General features: G+C 38.1%; 1 protein-coding gene and 1 pseudogene across 1 annotated transcript; one reads left to right on the top strand and one right to left on the bottom strand.

Annotated features, from left to right (window-relative positions):
• Positions 1–13713: 13713 nt before the first annotated feature.
• Positions 13714–16232, bottom strand: LOC105302161 (annotated as a pseudogene).
• A 1827-nt stretch (positions 16233–18059) lies between these two features.
• On the top strand, positions 18060–18983 carry LOC105302131 (olfactory receptor 4D1-like). The gene has a single exon (XM_011375095.1). It carries the CDS (start codon positions 18060–18062, stop codon positions 18981–18983), a length of 924 nt encoding a protein of 307 aa, XP_011373397.1.
• The last annotated feature ends 302 nt before the right edge of the window (positions 18984–19285 follow it).

Genomic DNA, 19285 nt, shown 5'->3' with positions numbered 1-19285 from the left:
TCTGGAACCTTCTTGACACTCTCTCACCATTGCTCCCCCAAACAGAAAGCCCTGGCCTCCTCTCAGGCCCTGTGGGGCTGATGAATGCTTAGAAGGAGATATCTCTGTGTGTCAGTGTCCATGCTCAGGGGAGCTTATAGGTGCTGATGACCTCAGTCCCCACCCAGCTTATTTCTCATTTGGTTGGTCAGTCCCTTCCTCTCTGCTCTGCCTCTGTGGTCTCTTGTCCTTTTTTCTCCCTCTGGCCAAACATAAATGGGTCCTTGAGAGGCTCATGTTTGGTTGCTCCACTCCATTGTCATCAGTCTTTCAGTGACTTCTGACACACACACACACACACGCACACACACACACACACACACACACACACATTTTTGCTAAATACAAGCTAAATTTCCTTTTCTAGCACCCAAGTTCTCCATTATTTAAACCTAACCTACTTTCCCATCCTATTTCTCACCACCCACATTCACTGTCTCCATAATTTAGCCAAGGGCACCATGGCTTTGCCCTCTTTGGGCCCAGCCCCTGGATTGTCCTTCTCCATCTCCACATGGCCAACTCCTTCTCCCTTGTAGCACCTCCCACCTTTGCTCCAGTTTGTGTGTCATGTTTAATCATTCCATTTGGGCCATAATTTCCTGACAGAACAGACCTTGTCTCATTTGTGTCTGACAAATCGCAGAGCCTGCTGCGGTGCCTGGTAACCAACTGGTGTTCGGCAAAGTAACCTAGAGAAAGACAATCTGAGAAGCACGCTCTTCACCCTGGGAGGCCTGGCCGTCGCGTTCTGTGAGATATGCCTCTGTCCTCACAGTAAATTTCTGCCCAAGGTAGTTTAGATAACTTCCTGTTACTAGAAATCAGAGGACTTTCCTGGATGATAGTGTTTATTGGAATCTTGGAAGTCTTAAGCTCAAAGATGATCGTTAATGGTGGAAACCTCAGGGAGTAGAGGCAGTCAAGAGTAGAAGATACTATTTGGAGATTAGAAGGGTGTGCTGGCTACTCCTCAGATCCTGGAGGAACCTGCAGGGTGAGGGTTGTGAGGTTGGTTGTCATCCAGGGCCCTTGTTACTGTCCGTGGTCCTGAACTATCATAGTTGATCCTTAGACTATGACTGTTTCTTCTAACCCAGGGACACTAGTGACTCCTGTAGAACATCTCTTACAGATCCTGAAATAGGCATGGGACAAAAAGGTGAAAGAAAATAGAAGGAGACGAGGAAGGAGAAAATTGAGGGAGGATGGGGGGAAGGAAGGAAGAAAGGGAGGGAGGGAGAGAGAGAGACAGAGAGACAGAGAGACTGTTTAAAAGGCACAGCTTCAAAAGAGTAGCAGAGTTCTTTGGTTTTAAAAACATTTGTTTTCATCATGAAAGAAACCTCCCTAGACCTAGACTGTGGCCTAAATACTGAAAAGCTGAAAGATATGGAGAAATTTGTACACTAAGCTAAACAAATATGGGTGAGTATGAATAAGAATGAGAAAGCAATGTCAAGATGGTTCAAGTGAAATGATACCAGTCAGACTAGAGAGCCCATTGTATTTATTTCCTTATTACATATGCATTATAAAATTAAGCCATGTGGCAAGTTTTTATATTCATTAGGTGCGGTGTATGTTTCTAATATAACATGATATTATAAATGTTTTATGCAAAATATATATTTTACACTGTAATATAGTATACATAAAAATATCATAAATAATATTTAATTATAATATATAATAAATTATACATAATATATTTATAATATATAATAATATATAATTATAGTATATAATATTACATGTAATGTCTATAATATTTCTTATTATATATATATTATAAAATTAAGCCACATGGAAAAATTTTAAAGAAGATAGCAATGAACCTTCAAGTTCTGTCACTTGGAAATACCATATTTCATAAAATCTAGGTTTTGATTCTAAGACAGATCATTTTTTGAATCACTGAAAAATGCTTCCAATTTTTTTTTTTAGATTCTTTTTAAAAAAAATTTATTGGGTAACATTGGTTAATACAATTATATAATTTTCGGGTGTACATTATAATTTGACATCTGTATATTCTATTGTGTGATTACCACCCAGAGTCCAATTTCCTTCAGCTACCATATATTTGATCCCCTTTACCCACTTCACCCTCCCACAACCCCCTATATTTGACCTCTTTTACCCTGTCTACCTCTTTCCTCCTCCCCCACCCCCTACCCTCTGGTAACTACTAGTCCATTGTCCATGTCCCTGAGTCTCTGTTTTACCTGTTCATTTGTTGCTTTTAGGTTTATATCCCATGTATAAGTGATATCATGTGATTTTCACCTTTTTCAGTCTGGCTTATTTCGCTTAGCATGATTATCTCGAAGTCCATCCATGTTGTCGCAAATGCAGTATTTCATCTCTTCTTATGGCTGAGTAATATTCCAGTGTATATATGTACCACTGCTTCTTTAGCCAGTCATCTATTGTAGGACACTTCAGTTGCTTCCATGACCTGGCCAACCATGAATAGTGCTGCTATGAACATCTGTGTGCAAATATCTTTTTTGGATATGGGTTTTCAAGTCTTTGGGGTAAATACCCAGTAGAGGGATTGCTGGATCATATGGTAGATCAATTCTTAGTTTTTTGAGGAAACTCCATACTGTTTTCCATAGTGGCTGTACCAATTTGCAGTTCCACCAGCAGTGTATGAGGGTTCCTTTTTCTTCACATCCTCTCCAGCATTGGTCATTACTTGTTCTGTTGATTATAGCTATTCTAACAGTTGTGAGATGGTATCTCATTGTGGTTTTGATTGGCGTTTCCCTAATAGCTAGTGATGTTGAGCATCTTTTCATATATTTGTTGGCCATTTGTATGTCCTCTAGGGAGAAGTGTCCGTTTAGGTCCTCTGCCCATTTTTTGATTAGATCATTTGTTTTTTTGTTGTTATTGAGTCATACGTGTTCTTTGTATATTTTAGATATTAGGCCCTTATTGGAGGCGTTTCTTGCAAATGTATTTTCCCATTCAGATGGTTGTCTCTTTACCTTGTTGACGATTTCTTTTGCTGAGCAGAAGTTTTTTAGTTTGATGTAATTTCATTCATTTATTTTAGCTTTTACTTCCCTTGCCTTTGAGGTCAAATTAAAATGCTTCCAATTAAACCATGAAACAATGCCTACTATCACTTGGAATTTTTATTAAAAGAACTCTTCTAGACCTACTTAAATACATATTTATAATGTATTATTCTTATGCAAACATAAAAAAAGAAAAGAAAAGTTAAATAATGGGGCACTATCTTTCTAAACTACCTTTACATTTAGAGTTCAACTCTTCTGAATCACTTTTTAACCCCAAAGTGTGTGTGTGTATGTACAGTATAATCCTTTGTGCATCAAGAGTATTGGTGCAGTATTTCTTAAGAGTGCTCAGCTATCATCTAAATTACTGATACCCAGCTATAAATTTTTATGCGGGCACTTTTTTTTCTTACCAGAAGGTGTCAGCAATGACAACTGCTTCACTACTGATGTCTGGCCAACAGCCATTGCATGAGCTCACTAAATTCATAGTTGTTTATATGTGAAAAAATAAACCTTCATTTATTTGAGTGAATGAAAACAGAAACTCTGGTAAATATTATTTCTAATGTCTCTCTATGATTAAATATAAAAAAGAATAATGAATGGATAAGGGAAAGTTTTAGATAAGATTAGGCAGAAAAGATTTTGTAAAAATTGATCGCTACTCTATATTTAATCAAAATGTAAGCTTAATTTTAATCAAATTCAACAATAGAGAAAGAAACTGAAGTAAATCTGAAGGAAATGCTGTACTTTAAATATTTTTCCACCACAGGACACATTAATTACTAAAAGATTCCCCCAAGGGTAAGGAAAATGGTTATGAATACCATAAAACCATAAGAAGTTAGAGTCATTGATTTTCAAACCTCATGCTTCAATTTTAGACAGTATTGATTGATTCTCTGCTATAAAAAGTGGAGTGGTTAGCATAGTTATATTTCTTTCTCCCTTTATCAGTCTCCCAATTTTGTTACTTCTGTTGCTTTTCCTTTTATTGGCGTTTATATTATTTATATTGTTTTGTAATCATAATTTCCAGATGATATTAAATGTATCCAAAGCTGACTGCCCAGTATTTTTATATTGGCTTCTCCATTCTTTTCTTTCTTTTCTTTTTCAATTACAGTTGACAGTCAATATTATTTTTTATAAGTTTCAGGTATACAGTATAGTATTTAGACATTTATATAATTTACAAAGCTATGCCCCTGATTAGGCTAGTATCAACTTGGTACTCTACAGTTATTACAATATTATTGACTATATTCCCTATGCTGTACTTTACATCTCTGTCACTATTTTGTAACTACCAATTTGTACATCTTAATTCTTTAAACTTTTTCACCCAGCCTCCCAACCCTCCTCCCATCCGGCAACCATCAGTTTGTTCTCTGTATCTATGAGTCTGTTTCTGTTTTGTTTGCTAGTTTATTTTGTTATTTAGATTCCACATATAAGTGAGATCACATGGTATATTTGTCTTTCTCTGATTTATTTCACTTCACATAACATCCTCTAGGTCCATCCATGTTGTCACAAATGGTAAGATTTCATTCTTTTTTATGGCCAAGTAATATTCCATTGTATATATGTATCACATCTGCTTTATTCAGTTGTCTATTGATGGGCACTTACGTGGCTGGCTTCTCCATCCTTAAGTTCTCTTGATTTTGTAATTATTTCTTTTCAAAGTAATATATGCACATAATTTAAAAAGTCAAGTTTCACCACTTGGCTCTGAATGAAAGATAGCATTTCTTTGCTGCATGTCCTCGCTCATCTAAACCTCACTGCTCTGAAAGAGTAAACCCCATCTCCTACAGTGATCTCCTTTGCTATCACGTTCATATTCCAAAGCACTGACTTCCTGCTGTAGCAGTTGAGGCTCTAGGTAATTCACTGGGCCCTCTCCTTAACACACTCACATAAACTCAACCTCTTCTTATCCTCCAAAAGCAATTATCACCACTTTCCATTGAATCAATATCCAGTGCAGAGGCATGCCAGCATATATGACACCTGGATTAAATCATTTTTTGACATCTTGTCCTTTATATAACTTCATTTTCAGTAATAATCATGAAATAAAACAAATAATAATAAGGGCCAGAAAAGAAACACAGAGTAAAGATTTTCTTTTATTGAATTTCTTATGTATAATGCTAGTAAATTTTTAAAAATTCCAGTACAAAAAAGGAAAAAGTAATCACTTGAATCTTGTGTTGTTTTGCATTTCTTAAGATTTTTTCATTAACTTTATGAAGGAATTATATGTTTCAAAATAGATCTATGCATTGCTTTTTTACATTTTCCTTATTGAAATCCTCTGGATTAATATTGTTTCATGTTAATATGGGAACCACACTTCAGATTCCTTTATAAATGCAAAGCAATTATGGACTGAATCAACTGGTTTCACAACAATATTACAAATGACTACAAGTTTCTCCAAGTTCCTGCAGGACAAAAGAGCACAACTATTTATCTAGGAGTTTTCATATCTACTTAATAAAATTTTTATCCTTTGGTTATAATCTGATCTAATAATATTTTAGGTAAATAGTACAATGAGCTATTAAGTGATTTTTTTTTTTACCAGTGTACAGTTTTTGTAAAACTGAAATGTCTCCAAAAGGTACAATTTAGGAAATTAACACTAAACCACTAATGCTACATTTAATTTTATGGATTCATTTTTTAGTTTTAAAAAATTATAAATTAGAAAAGAATACATTTCAAATTATCGAAATTAAGTAAAATATCATTTATAAACTAAAATTTGTATTTACTAACTAAATAATTACACCTTGCAGTTTGTGCTGTTTCACTGTTTTATATTTTAAACACAAAAACTCCAAATGGTCACATAGAACAACAGAATTAAAGTAACTCGGGTTTAATTTCTCTGCATTTACAATCACTATGCTTGCCTTGTTTACTTTTAATTTACCATTTTAAACAGGGATATGTGGTACCAGAGGGCTAGACACACAAAGTGTACCCGATGTGAAGTTAACAATGATTCTGAACCATTAGAAATTTACACTCAAACAATTGCTGAATCCATGTATTAAGTAGACCGACTATACAACTGGGAACTCCTCAAATTAACTTTCATGTAAAATAAAATGTTCATTAAAGGATAAATAATAAAAATGTGTTAATTTGAAGCTATTAAATATATTATGAAAGTCTATAGTAACTTCCAATATTTTTTATAAATTAGACAAACAAAAGATATTTTAGAAGGAGTATTTCATCACTGACGTTATTTAGATGTGCTCGTGCACAGTGACAATAAAAGCTAAGGTGACTTTTAGTCAATTTTGTTATTGTTTTAAAGTCATCTACAGAGAATGCACATCTCTTATTGGCTGCACTTGGGGCAGCCTGCTCTCACCATCATCCTTTGGTATGCCATTGGTTCAGTGTTTATAGTATCAAGATAATACAATTAATATTGGTAGGCGAGCTATATATTGTATTATAATTACATTCAAACTTCTTGTATCTTCTGGAGTTAACAATTGCTCTTTTGTGTTTACTTAGATTTCTATATACTAATACTCATAATTTCCACCAGAACTGAAAATTTTGTATAAGATATGAAGTTTAGGACAAAGTTCATTTTTCTGTATATAAACTTTGCCCTAAACTTTACCCTAAAACAATTGCTGAAAAGAATATAATTTTTTTCCACTACATGGTCTTGGCATTCTTGTCAAGAATCCATTGCCATAATATGTGAATCTATTTCTAGACTCTCTATTCAATTTCATTGATCTCTGTGTCTATCCCTTCACTAATACCACACTCTGTTGACTACTGTGGCTTTATAGTAGCTCTTAAAATGAAGACATGTGAATTCTCCAACCTTATTTGTAAAAATTATTTTGGCTATTCTAGTTATTTTGCCTTTCCACATGCCTTTTGGAATCATCCTGTCAATATATGTCAAAAAACCTGCTGGGATTTTAATTGTGTTTGCATTGAAACATTACATCGGTGGGGGAAGATTGACATCTTAACAATATTGTGCCTTCTGGTTAATGAACACAGTATCTCTCTCCATTGATTTAGGTCTTCTTTGATTTCTTTAATCAATATTTTGTAGTTTTCAGCATACCAATTCTATACACATGTTGTTAGATTTATACTTAAGTTCCTCATTTTTAGAGCAACTTTAAATGCTTGCTTTTTATCTATCTATCTATCTATCTATCTATCTATCTATCTATCTATTTATTTATTTATTTATTTATTGTTATTGCTTTAATTTACTGTCTGAGACTGACAGTTTGACGTTGAATAGGACTGGTGTAATGGGCATCCTTGCTTTTTTCGATTCTTACAGCTTTGTACACATGAATGCTTAGGCAGGGATCATTAGATATTTGAAGACACCGTGCAAGAGAGAGGACCTAGCTGTCTTTCTTAGTCAGTTTGGGCTCCTATAACAGAATACTTTAGACTGGGTGGCTGATAAACAACAGATATTTATTTCTCACAGTTCTGTAGGCTCACAAGTCCAAGGTCAAACTGCCAGTAGATTCAGTATCTGGTGAGGCCCACTTCTTGGATCATAGATACATGTCTTCTCGCTTTGTTCTTATGTGATGGAAGGTGAGTAGGAGAGCTTTTTAGAGTCTCTTTCATAAGGGCACTAATCTCATTCATGAGGCCTCCACTCACATGACCTAATCACTTTCCCAAAGCTCCACTTTCTAATACTATCATACTGGGTTTAAGATTTCAATATACGAATTTTGGGAGAACTCAAAGTTTCAGTCCATTACAAAGTCCTTTCATTAATCCCTCATGCTCAATTAATATTTTGGATGAGATCAGAATTACGGACTGAAAATAATTTTTCTACCAAAATGCTGAAGGCATTTCTTGGTTTTCCTCTAGCATCCAGTTTGCTCTTGAGAAGTCTCAAGTTCTTCTGCTTCTTGTTATTTTGTGGCTGGGTCCTTCCTTACTTCTGGAGGCTTTTAGGAGTTCTTTTTTGTTCTTAGCGTTTTGAAATTTTACAGTGAAGTGTTTGGTGTGGATTTTATATCTTCTGCAGATTTTTGGTGGGCCTGTTTAATCTGGGTGATTTCTTGTATTATTGGTATTTCTTCGATAGATTTTTCACCTCCATAATTGCCATTCTTTGGGAATTCCTACTGAATTAATTTCTAAGTCATTTATGTATTCTCACCACTTGTTTACAACTTCCTAATTTCTTATTCCACATTCAGAGATAATTTCAACTTCTAACTCCTCTGTTGAAGTTTTCACAACTGTAAATATATTTGAATTTCTAAGAGCTATTTCTTGTTCTCCATTTTTACTATTATATTTTATGGATAGTGTATTTTCTTGCCTCTCTCTAAAGACACTGATTATGTGAACTAGAGGTTGTATTATAAAGATTTCCCAGGTTCCCTGTATCATTTTTATTTCCTTCCCATTCACTTTTCTATTTATTTTGCTTTTTGCTCTTTCGACTTGGAAGCCTTCTTTAAACGCCTCTTGTTCTTTGATTGTCTATATCTATTTAAGAGTAAGGCACTAAAATGTTAATTGGAGCCTATATGTAGAGGCAAGGCTTTTATACTGATAAACTTTACTTTAGGGGATCAGGAGCTACTTCCCTGGTGTTTATTATCTTGATTCTCCCATCTCTCCTCCTCCTTACTGTTGTAGAAGCTTTCATCTGCACGTGGTTCTCTTGTATAATGTCTTCCACTGGCTTCTCGTCTTTATAGAATAAAATCTGAATTTATTAACTCGACCCCTCGAAGCTCTCCAAAATCAAATCTTTGCCCCCTGTCATCTCACACTGTTGCCCTGAGCTCCAACCCTGCTGAGGCTTTCAGTCTTCATGGAGTGTATGCTGTGTCTTTCTATCTCTGGGCCTCTGTTCTCCTTGCCAGAAATACGTTTCTGCTACATGCAGGAACTTCTCTTTGCTCAGTTGTCACCTCCTCTGAGAAGCCTTACCCTCTCTCGGGCATGGTTAGTTGCTGAGCCCTTTACCTTTGAGCATCTCCTTGGTAGAGCTATTTCCTCTCTGCTGTGCATTTGGGTGTTTCTAGGTCTGTTTTCCCCATCAGCCTCTGAGTTCCTTAAGAGCAGAATGTACTTATGTTTGTATTCCTGGCATTGAGGATAGAGGTATACCCTGACATGTCTCTTGCTGCTCTTTAAATCATCAAGAAATTTTATTTCAAATCGTTAGTTCCATATTTAACAAAAGTTTGCTGAAAGTCTACACTAACCCAGGTATGATATGCCAGAACAATGAATCACGTTATAATCAATTTGTAAAATAGGGAGGGGAAGAACATAAACCACCCATAACCCCACATCCCATTACACACTTGATTTTGAGATAGGTATTTATTGTAGGTATTTTTGCACAGCACAACTTTTAAAGTGGTTCCTGTGAGGCTTATTAGCTGCAGTGGCCATGGCTCTCTGCCCAGGGTTCCCATGGAAAGTTTCCAGGGCCCAGGAGAGGTGGATGAGCCAGCCTCCCTTGGCTTCTGAACTTCCACTGGGGCACAACAGAGAGTCAGTTTCCAGTGGGGATTTCATAACCTCTCATTTGAATACCGTTTTCTCTTTTCCATGTTCTTAATGCAGCATCAGCTCATTTGTCCTCATCTATTATCCACATTGTGACCATTGTGCAGATGAGAAAACAGAAGCAATCAGCAAGGGATGATGGAAGGAGCATCGATATAACACTCCTGTTTGTACCAGCTATGCCATTCACCAATCCCATGACTTGGAGCAGGTTCTATCACGTCTCCAGGCCTCAGTTTCAAGCATATGTGAAGTAATAAGTTGGATTAGATCACCTCTTAAGACTTTGCAGAGCTTCAAAATCCTAGACTCTATGTCCTGTTCAAGGTTACATGGCTTGTTTGTGACCAAACAAGAATCCAGGATTTTTTGGCCCTCGGTTCAGTGCTCATCCAATCACATCACAAATAATCTGAGTCGCTGTGACAATTTCCTCCAGAATGAGTGGATGCTGTGGCTATCTCCTTCTCCTTGTCCATTGTTGGGCTAGAAGGACTTGGCCAGAGGGAAAGAACATAGAGAGGACTGAGTGGGCTGGAAGGATGGATAAAAAAAAAAATACAGACATGTCACAGTTTGCCCTTCAGTCTGGGCTATAAGGAGGAATGACACAGGTATAAGTGGTAGAAGTTTGGAGGGACGTGACCAAGTCACTTTTTGGAGATTTTTGGCAGGGAAGGAGTAAACTCTATCACATACCCTCACCCTTGAATAAGGCGGCTTGTGAAAGAGTGAGATAAAAATAAGTCTGACTCCATAAGCAGAGACATTCCTGAAACATAGTGTACGGCAAGGCGAGAGGAGAGGCACCGCACCAATGGCAGGTGAGAAAGTTTTGTGAAATGAGAGTGAGAACGGACCTACCAGCCTTACAGAAATGAAAAGGCTTATAATAGATTACTATGAGCAAGTATATGCCAAAAATTAGATACTCTAGATTAAAGGGACGAATTCCTAAAAACACACAACTTATTAAAGAGTTTCCTTAAGAAGGAATAGAAAATCTCAACAAACCTGTAACAAGCAAAAATTGTATGAAAAAACTTCCCAACAAAGAAAATCCCAGGACCATATGGTTTTACTGGGTGAATCTTACCAAACATTTAAAGAAGCAACATCAGTACTACTTAACCGCTTCCAAAAATAGAAGCAAAGGGAACATTGTCTAACACGTTGTGTAAGGTCAGCATTTCCCTGCTAACAGAGTCAAAGTGAGACACCGCAGGAAAAGAAAAGTACACACCACTATACGTCAGGATGGAAAATACTCAAAAAATACCAGCAAATCAAATTCAACAGCATGTTTACAGGTTTATACACCATGGCCAAGTGGAATTTAGCCCAGAAAGGCAAAGATAGTCCAGCATGAGAAAAATCAATGAATGTAATGCACCGCATTAATTAAATGAAGGAAAACCCATATGATCATCTCAATAAATGCAGAAGCAGCATTTGAAAAATGTCAACACCTTTTTATGACAAAAACACTCAAATTAGGATTAGAAAGGAATCATTTATGAAAAACACACAGCTAAAATCATCCTCAATGGTGAAAAACTGAAATCTTCCCTCAAGATCAGGAATAAGAAAAAGATGCCCATTTCACCACTGCTAGTCAGTATTGTCCTGGAAGGTGTAGTCAGAGCAATTATGCAAGAAACAGAAATAAAAGACATTTATATTAGAAAGAAAAAAGTAAAACTATCGCCATTTGCAGATGATAGGATTCTATATGCAGAAAATCCCACAGAATCTACAAAAAAAAACCTATCAGAGGTAATAAGTATATTTGGGATCTTTCAAATGTCCAAAAACAACACACAAATGTTACCTGTGCTTCTATAAACAAGTAAAAAATATACCTAAAAAGAAGTTTAAAACTTTCCATTTAAAATACCTGCGAAAATTTTAACAAAGAAGGTGAAAGAGTTATACACTTGAAAACTACAAAGCATTGCTTAAAAAAATTAATCGAGATCTAAATAAATGAAAAGACCTCATATTATTTAGCAGTCATGAAAATGAAAAGATCTATGAATCTCAGATTCATAGATCAGGAGGCTTAATTGTAAGATAGCAATACTCCCCAAAGTGATCTACAGATTCAGTGCTTTCCCTATCAAAATGTTAATAGCTTTTTTGCTTTTGCACAAATGGAATGAATATCCAATTTTCAAATTTATATGCTATTACAGGGGGCCCCGAATAGCCAAAATAACTTAGAAAAAGAAAAAAACAAAGTGGAGGATTCACTTTTCCTAACTTCAAAATTTACTACAAAGCTACAGGAATCGAAACAGTGTGGTACCAGCATAAGGATAAACACATAGATCAATGGAATAGAATTGGGTTCAGAAATAAACAAAACATCTAAGGCCAATTAATTTTCTTTGCAGTGGAGCCAAGGTCGTTCAATGATGAGAAACAGTCTTTTCAAAAATGGTGGAGACGACTGGGTGACCACATGCAAAACAGTAAAGTTGGATGCTTATTTCACTCCATATATAAAAATTAACTCACTATGAATCAGTTATCTAAAAACAAGAGCTAAAACTATAAAATAGAAGTAAACCTTTGTGATCTCAAAGTTGTCAGTGGAGTTTTATATTTGACATGAAAAATGTAAACAGAAATGACTTCATAAAACTAAAATCTTATGTATATCAAAGCACATTATTGAAATATGAAGAAAAAACCTACAGAATGGGAGAAAATATTTGTAAATTGCACATTATAATGATCTAATATCCAGAATATAAAAAAAGCTAAAAACTCAACAACAAAAGACAAACAATCCAATTTAAAAATGGACAATGAACTTGAGCAGATGTTTCTCCAAGGAAAATATACAAATGGTCAACAAGCACATGTTAAGACAGTCAAAATCACTGATCATTAAGGAAATGCAATTCAAAACCACAGCAAAATTTCAATTCACTCTCATTAGAATGGTTAAAATAAGAAGACAGATAATAAGAACTGCTGGTGATGATGTAGAGGAATCATCACTGCTGCTACACTGCTGATGGGAATATAAATGCTTATATAAAGTGGTGCAGACACTGAAAAACAGACTGGCTGTTCCTTCAAAGGTTAAACATAGAGCTATCACGTGACCTTGTATTTCCACTGCTAGGTATACACCCAAGATAATTGAAAACATATATTCATACAAAAAGTTGTGTACAAATGTTATAGCAGCATTGTTTATAATAGTAAAAGTGTAGCGACAACCCAAATGATCAAGAACTGATTAATGGATAAACAAAAGTGGCCTATTCATACGATGGACTATTATTTGGTCATAAAAAGGAATAAAGTATTGATACATGCTACAACATGGATGAACCTTGAAAACGTTATGCTAGTGAAAGAAGCAAGACATTGAAGACCACATATTATATGGTTTCATCTGTATAAAATGTCCAGAATAGGGAAATCCATAGTGATGAAAAGTAGACTAATGGTTGCCAGGAGCTGGAGAGAGAACAGAATGGGTAGTGACTGCTAAATAATATGAGGTTTCTTTTCGGAGTGATGAAAATGTTCTGGAGTCAGATAGTGGTGATCGTTACACAAGCTTGTGAATATCCAAGAACCCACTGAGCTGTGCTCTTCAAAATGGTGAATTTTATGGTATATGAGTAGTATCCTGAGGGCAAACTTAGCTGATTTATATTGGGGAGGTCACTATGGCTATAAAAGAACAGATCAGAGGTTGGACAGAGACACACCTTAACAACTGTACACGTGAAAAAGCTTCAGAGTTTACTTGTAGAGGGCATGACCCAGACCATGTCCTAGGACATAACTTACTTTTGCAGCTACAGTGGTGAGAGGGGAGGGTGGAGCCTTGCAGAGCACATATGGCGACCTCAAGGGATATGGTTCCTGTAAATTTCCCCAAGAATTCATTTTCCATTAGGGCTCTTACCTGCTTCATCTGGTCCTATGATCAATGCCCCTGAAGAGTTTATAATGACACATCTGATGCAACAGCTCACATACTTTTTAATAACTCCCATTGCTCTTGCCCTCAGCAGCCTGAACCAGCTCATTTCACAATCTCAGGCTGTTTTGATCCCCAAGGAATGTCTCTTCCTTTAAGGCCAGTCCTATCTGTGATCTTGGTCTGAGACAGGCCAGGAGAAGAATGGAGCTTCAGGAGAAGGGTGGCCTGGAAGATGGGAGGCTCTAAGTCCACTTGGCCACATTGGGCTGGAGGTAGGTGATGGTCCCCATGACCTTCCCATGGACATGTCAGCACTAGGAAGGCTCCTGTCAAAGACTATTGTACGATAAGCATGGGTTGGAGAGAAGGTATAGGAAAGTCATTGGGCCAGAATGCAAGGGGAATGTGATTTGGGGGTCAGCTGGGTTTATTTGGAATTAAGACATTTGTCTGTATTGCCTAATGTATTGAGTGGGATTTAGATCAGAAGGTAGGAGGGAGAGCAGAATGGAGACACCACTGGTTTCTCCCCCACCTCCCACATGCACACTACAGCTTCCTCCCACGCCTAGGAGAAAACAATCTAGCCCTTTCTCACACTTCCCACCCTCTGATGTTTCCCTTTTAATCCTCTTTTATTCCTCCACCCACTTCTCCTGCCTGCTGCCTCTCCAGGTTTTCATTCCTTTTCTAGTGCTATACCTCCATCATATCCTTCCTTAAGTCCTTTGCTTAATAAAAGCTGTTAATACTCCCACGATGACCACCGGCGAGATTCACCCTCATTTTTGGAACCACGTGTTCCTTTTCCCTTCCTCTCTCTTAATCCAGTGCGGACTGATTGCCTGAGAGAGAGACAGATGGGAGACAAGATTAAATATCAACAGAAAGGGGTTCGGAACCTTTCTTTACCCCATATACGTCCATGTCCTTTCTTTATGTCTCTGTTTTCTTTCCTATCTAGAATCCCTCTAAATCTATGCTCTATGCAGGTAGATGGAAGAATCATTTCCCAAGGTTCTTATAAGTTTGTGGAAGGGATGCTGACTATGCTAAGATGATGCTTCCAGGTTCCTAAGTCTGGCGATGCTGGGAATTAGGATGCTTGAGTTCTCTTCAAGGTCCCTGAAACTGAAATCTTCCATGAAGTGACTACTCACTCTCTTCCCACCTGTCTCAGTGGTCTGGCCCATCCTAGCCTTCCATCCACTATCAAGCTATCAAACATTCTTTTGGGAACCATCTATGAGAAAGGTTATACGTGCATTAGGAACTGTATATTGCTAAACATATCAGACATTACAAGCCCATGTGAGGTGACACAGCCATCCTTATGGAAAATGACCAGTACATGGCAATGTATGAAGAAGCTAATTACCCTTGGGCCTTGAAGGAGAGGAACAGGATGGCAAAGCAATGCGGGTTGGGCACTGGCCTGATGAGAAGCATTGAGGCCTGAGGAACTGAAGTAGACATCAGTATGTCGAAGCCAAGGATTCTTAGGGGCGAGCAAGTAAGACGAGAATTGCGGTTAGGATGCCATCCTGGGATTCACCAACCTGGTTCAGAGTCCCAGCTTTGCTGCTTATTGTCTGTGTGACCTGGGGCAAATTATTTAACCTCTTTAAGCCTGAGACTACTTATCTGTAAAGTGGGGATAATTAATAGTACTTATTATACTTTATAAGTGTGAGAATGATGTATGAGAATTAAACAGGCTAATGCTTATAAAATGTTCAGCCTAGGGCCTAGCACAGAGTAAACATGCAATACATATTTGCCACAACAATGACAACAATTACTACTACAAGTACAATTAATGTTTGACTGCTTCGAATGTTGCTGAGTGGCAGATGGGTCTGCAAAGAAAGATAAGACCCAGTTTATGTGGAAGCACCCAAAAACCCATGAAGCGTGAATTCTTTCTGTAGACAATGAAGAAGCAAGGAAAATATTTTTTGAGGAAATAGAAGTCAATTTTACTGGGTTCAGACCTGGAGTCCACAGGGTCTGGAGGACCTCTGTGCACTTGTCAATTTTCTTCTTCTTTTTGTCCTATTTCTGTAGCCTCACAAGCGGTGTCGTTGTTGTTGTATGTTTTCATTTGTTTGTTTGTTTTCTGGTGATGAATCTTGGCCTTCTTCCTCTGTTCCTCCAGAGTGGCTGTACCTGCCAACACTTCCAGCCAAGTCCATGAGCCAGCGACCTCAGTAGGCGCACTTTAATATAAGCTTCAGAGGCACAATCTTGAGGGTGGCAGGAACCAGGTTTTTCTTGTCCTGGGGTGCGGGAAGCCCTTCAGACACCTTGATGCAGTCCAGGGAGGCCAGGCCCCGTTTGGTCTTGTAGGGCAGCACACCTCACACAGTCTGCCAAACGATGCGGCTGGAGGCTCGGAAGTGGTAGGGGCTGCGGGATAGGTAGGTGTTCTTCAACTTGCAGAGCAAGGTCAGGTACTTCACCTTGTTTCTAAAATTGCCAGAAATGTTGATGCCCTCCCAGGACATGAACATCACCTTCTAGACCAGCAATACCTACTCGGCCTTGAGGGTCACCAGGTGGCCCGGGACAAGACCTTGGCTTTTGATCACCAGGACCTACCAGGATGCCATCTTCGGCATCTGTGTGGAAGTATCATGGAACATTTTTGAAAACATTTTGGTCTAGAGGAGAAAATATCTTTTAGGCGATTGACTTATGTATGATGTTGTACAGTGTGCATGTCTGATAAAGGTGTATAAAAGTGTATGATAGTTGTATCTTAATAGAAACAAAGAAAAACTGAGATAATAAAGATATGCTGATGGCATTTTAGGGCGTGATTGAGTGTGAGGGTTGGGGTAGGGGGTGAAGGGCTTCCAGTCAGGGACCTTCTCAAACATACTAAACGATGCCATTTAAGCTGCTGCCCATGCAGTCTAATCTTGACATGACATGGTAGAGCAAGGACACAAAGCCAGAGACAGAAACATTACCCTCTCTGTTGGCCCAGGAAGTGTCTACTCCACCGTTGCCTATCTCAGTGCTTCCTGCCCTCGTGGACTGGGATGAGCCCTTTCAACCCTGTTTCATCACATCATTTTCCTTCAAAAGGCTTGCAGGCGTTCTCAGTTGCCCATAGGGATGCTTTTCAAATGGTCCTATGCTGGCAATTAGTGATGCCACAGAATAAACAGAGTGCCTCTCTTGGAACATCATTTTTACATAAATAATTGAGGATAAATGTGAGTTTTAGAGGAGGTAAACATGACAGTATTTAGAGTATTGTGATTATTAACATAATTTTAGAGATAATTATGATTTATATTTGTCTACAGAAGTTGATAGAAATCTTTTTACATATGTTTGTGCAATTCCCTTGTATAAAGAACATCAGCGCAATACTGCTGTCCCTCCCATCTGTCAGGTGGGAGCTGGGGAGGAGAGATCTTTCTCTTTGCAGGGTCGGGCCTCAGGGCACATTTTCCTGAACGATTTGAGAAAAAAATTTTGGAACAGTGTAACCCAAGGGAATGACTTCTAACACCAGATAACTCAGTTTTGTGTTTAAATGAATGTGTTCTAGATTTTCGATTTGCCGAACTAGAGAAACATGTGTCTTCCCTATCCTATATTTTCTGTATCGCGTTGGACTTAGCAAAATTTTACAAGCCGTGATACTTAAATTTTAAAAAACCTCCCAAAGATGTCAAGAGATATGTGTACAACAGAAAATTCATATAAATTTTAAAATATGAAACATGAGAGTTCATGGAAATTTTGTATTTGTCCTGGGCTGCATTGAGTTCCCTCTGCAGATGGCCCCATGACAACAGAGGACAGTAGAGAAGTTTTTCTGAAGAAAAGTTTAAGACGCACTAATTATCTCAGCTTCACTCCTACTAGGATCATTTGCATGTTTTTCTTCACATTTGCCTCTGAATCTGCATATGATAATTTCTTGTAGTGCACACCTCTCTTCCTTCAACAACGAACCATAAGAAGCTCCTCAAACCTCTGTCATGATGAAGCATCTATTTGTTTACTCAAGACTACTACTCTACTTTTCATACTTTCAAGATTTTTGCCCCCAGATTGATGATTACAGGTATTTGCTGATATGTTTGTTCTTCATTGACTGGTTTGACTGTATTTGTAGAGTCTGTTGTTCGCAAGGCACAATGTTGGGCTCAGCAGGTAGGCATCAGACAAGAAACTCATGGACAAGGACAGCGTGGTACAAAGGGAAAACACCCATTAATGCCTGTAATAGAATATAGGGTGTGGTTGGGGAGGTAATTCTGTGAAATCCTTGATAATGTATTATTTTAATGGAAGGCTGTCCTAAGCTCCATCATACAATGGAAATCAACAATGACTTCATTCAACTCTGACTCTCCAAGGAAAATGATTGAAATTTCATAATTTTTGTTTTGTAGGTTATTCTTTCAGAATTTTAGGAAGATCTCATGGAACCAGAAAACAGCACATGGGTGTCCGAGTTTGTCCTCTTAGGGTTCTCAAAGACCCAGGAGCTCCAGAAATTCCTGTTCCTGGTATTTCTACTTGTCTATGTCACCACCATTGTGGGAAACCTCCTCATCATTGTCACAGTGACGTTTGACTCTCGGCTCCACATGCCCATGTTCTTTCTGCTTCGAAATCTGGCTGTCATAGACCTCTGCTGTTCCACAGTCACTTCTCCAAAGATGCTGGTGGACTTCTTTCATGAGACCAAGACTATCTCCTACCAGGGCTGCATGGCCCAGATCTTCTTCTTCCACCTCTTGGGAGGTGCCACTGTCTTCTTTCTCTCGGTCATGGCTTATGATCGGTACATAGCCATCTCCCGGCCCCTTCACTATGTCACCATCATGAACACTCAATTGTGTGTGGGGCTGGTGCTGGCTGCCTGGGTTGGGGGCTTTGTCCACTCCATTGTGCAGCTGGCCCTGATGCTCCCATTGCCTTTTTGTGGTCCCAATGTCCTGGATAACTTTTACTGTGACATTCCACAAGTGTTGAGACTTGCCTGCACAGACACCTCCCTCCTAGAATTCCTTATGATCTCCAATAGTGGGTTGCTGGTTCTTATCTGGTTCCTTCTCCTTCTGATCTCTTACACTGTTATCCTGGTGATGCTGAGGTCCCACTCAGGAAAGGCAAGGAGAAAGGCAGCATCTACTTGCACCACCCACATCATCGTGGTGTCTATTATCTTTATTCCCAGTATCTACATCTACTCCCGGCCCTTCTCCCCCTTCTCATTGGACAAGGCTGTGTCCATCAGCTACACAGTCATGACTCCCATGCTCAACTCCATGATCTACACCCTGAGGAACAAGGATATTCAGGCAGCCATGAAGAGGTTAGGCAGGCGACTAGTGATTTGAAACAGGGAGTAAACTTTAAATAGGTTGCATGTAAACAAAAAAACCACCTTTCTGAACTTTTGTTTTCCCATTCAAACAGCGCAGGAAGTTTTTTATACACTGAGACAATGAAGATTAAATTAATGTTTCTACATACCTATTCCTTCCTCAGATACTGTGTTAGACACTTTCACACTTTTATCTTATTGTCATAAAACTGACAATGGATATATTATTTTTATATTAAACCATTTTCCAAATGAGGGCACTTGGAGAGAAATGACTGTCTCAGTGATGAGCAGCAAGTGAATGGCAGAGCTTGG

The sequence above is a fragment of the Pteropus vampyrus genome, unplaced genomic scaffold (genome assembly GCF_000151845.1).
Source record: "Pteropus vampyrus isolate Shadow unplaced genomic scaffold, Pvam_2.0 Scaffold261, whole genome shotgun sequence".
Taxonomy (NCBI): domain Eukaryota; kingdom Metazoa; phylum Chordata; class Mammalia; order Chiroptera; family Pteropodidae; genus Pteropus; species Pteropus vampyrus.
Note: the sequence above shows the minus strand (reverse complement) of the source record. Positions and strands in the feature narration are given on the sequence as shown.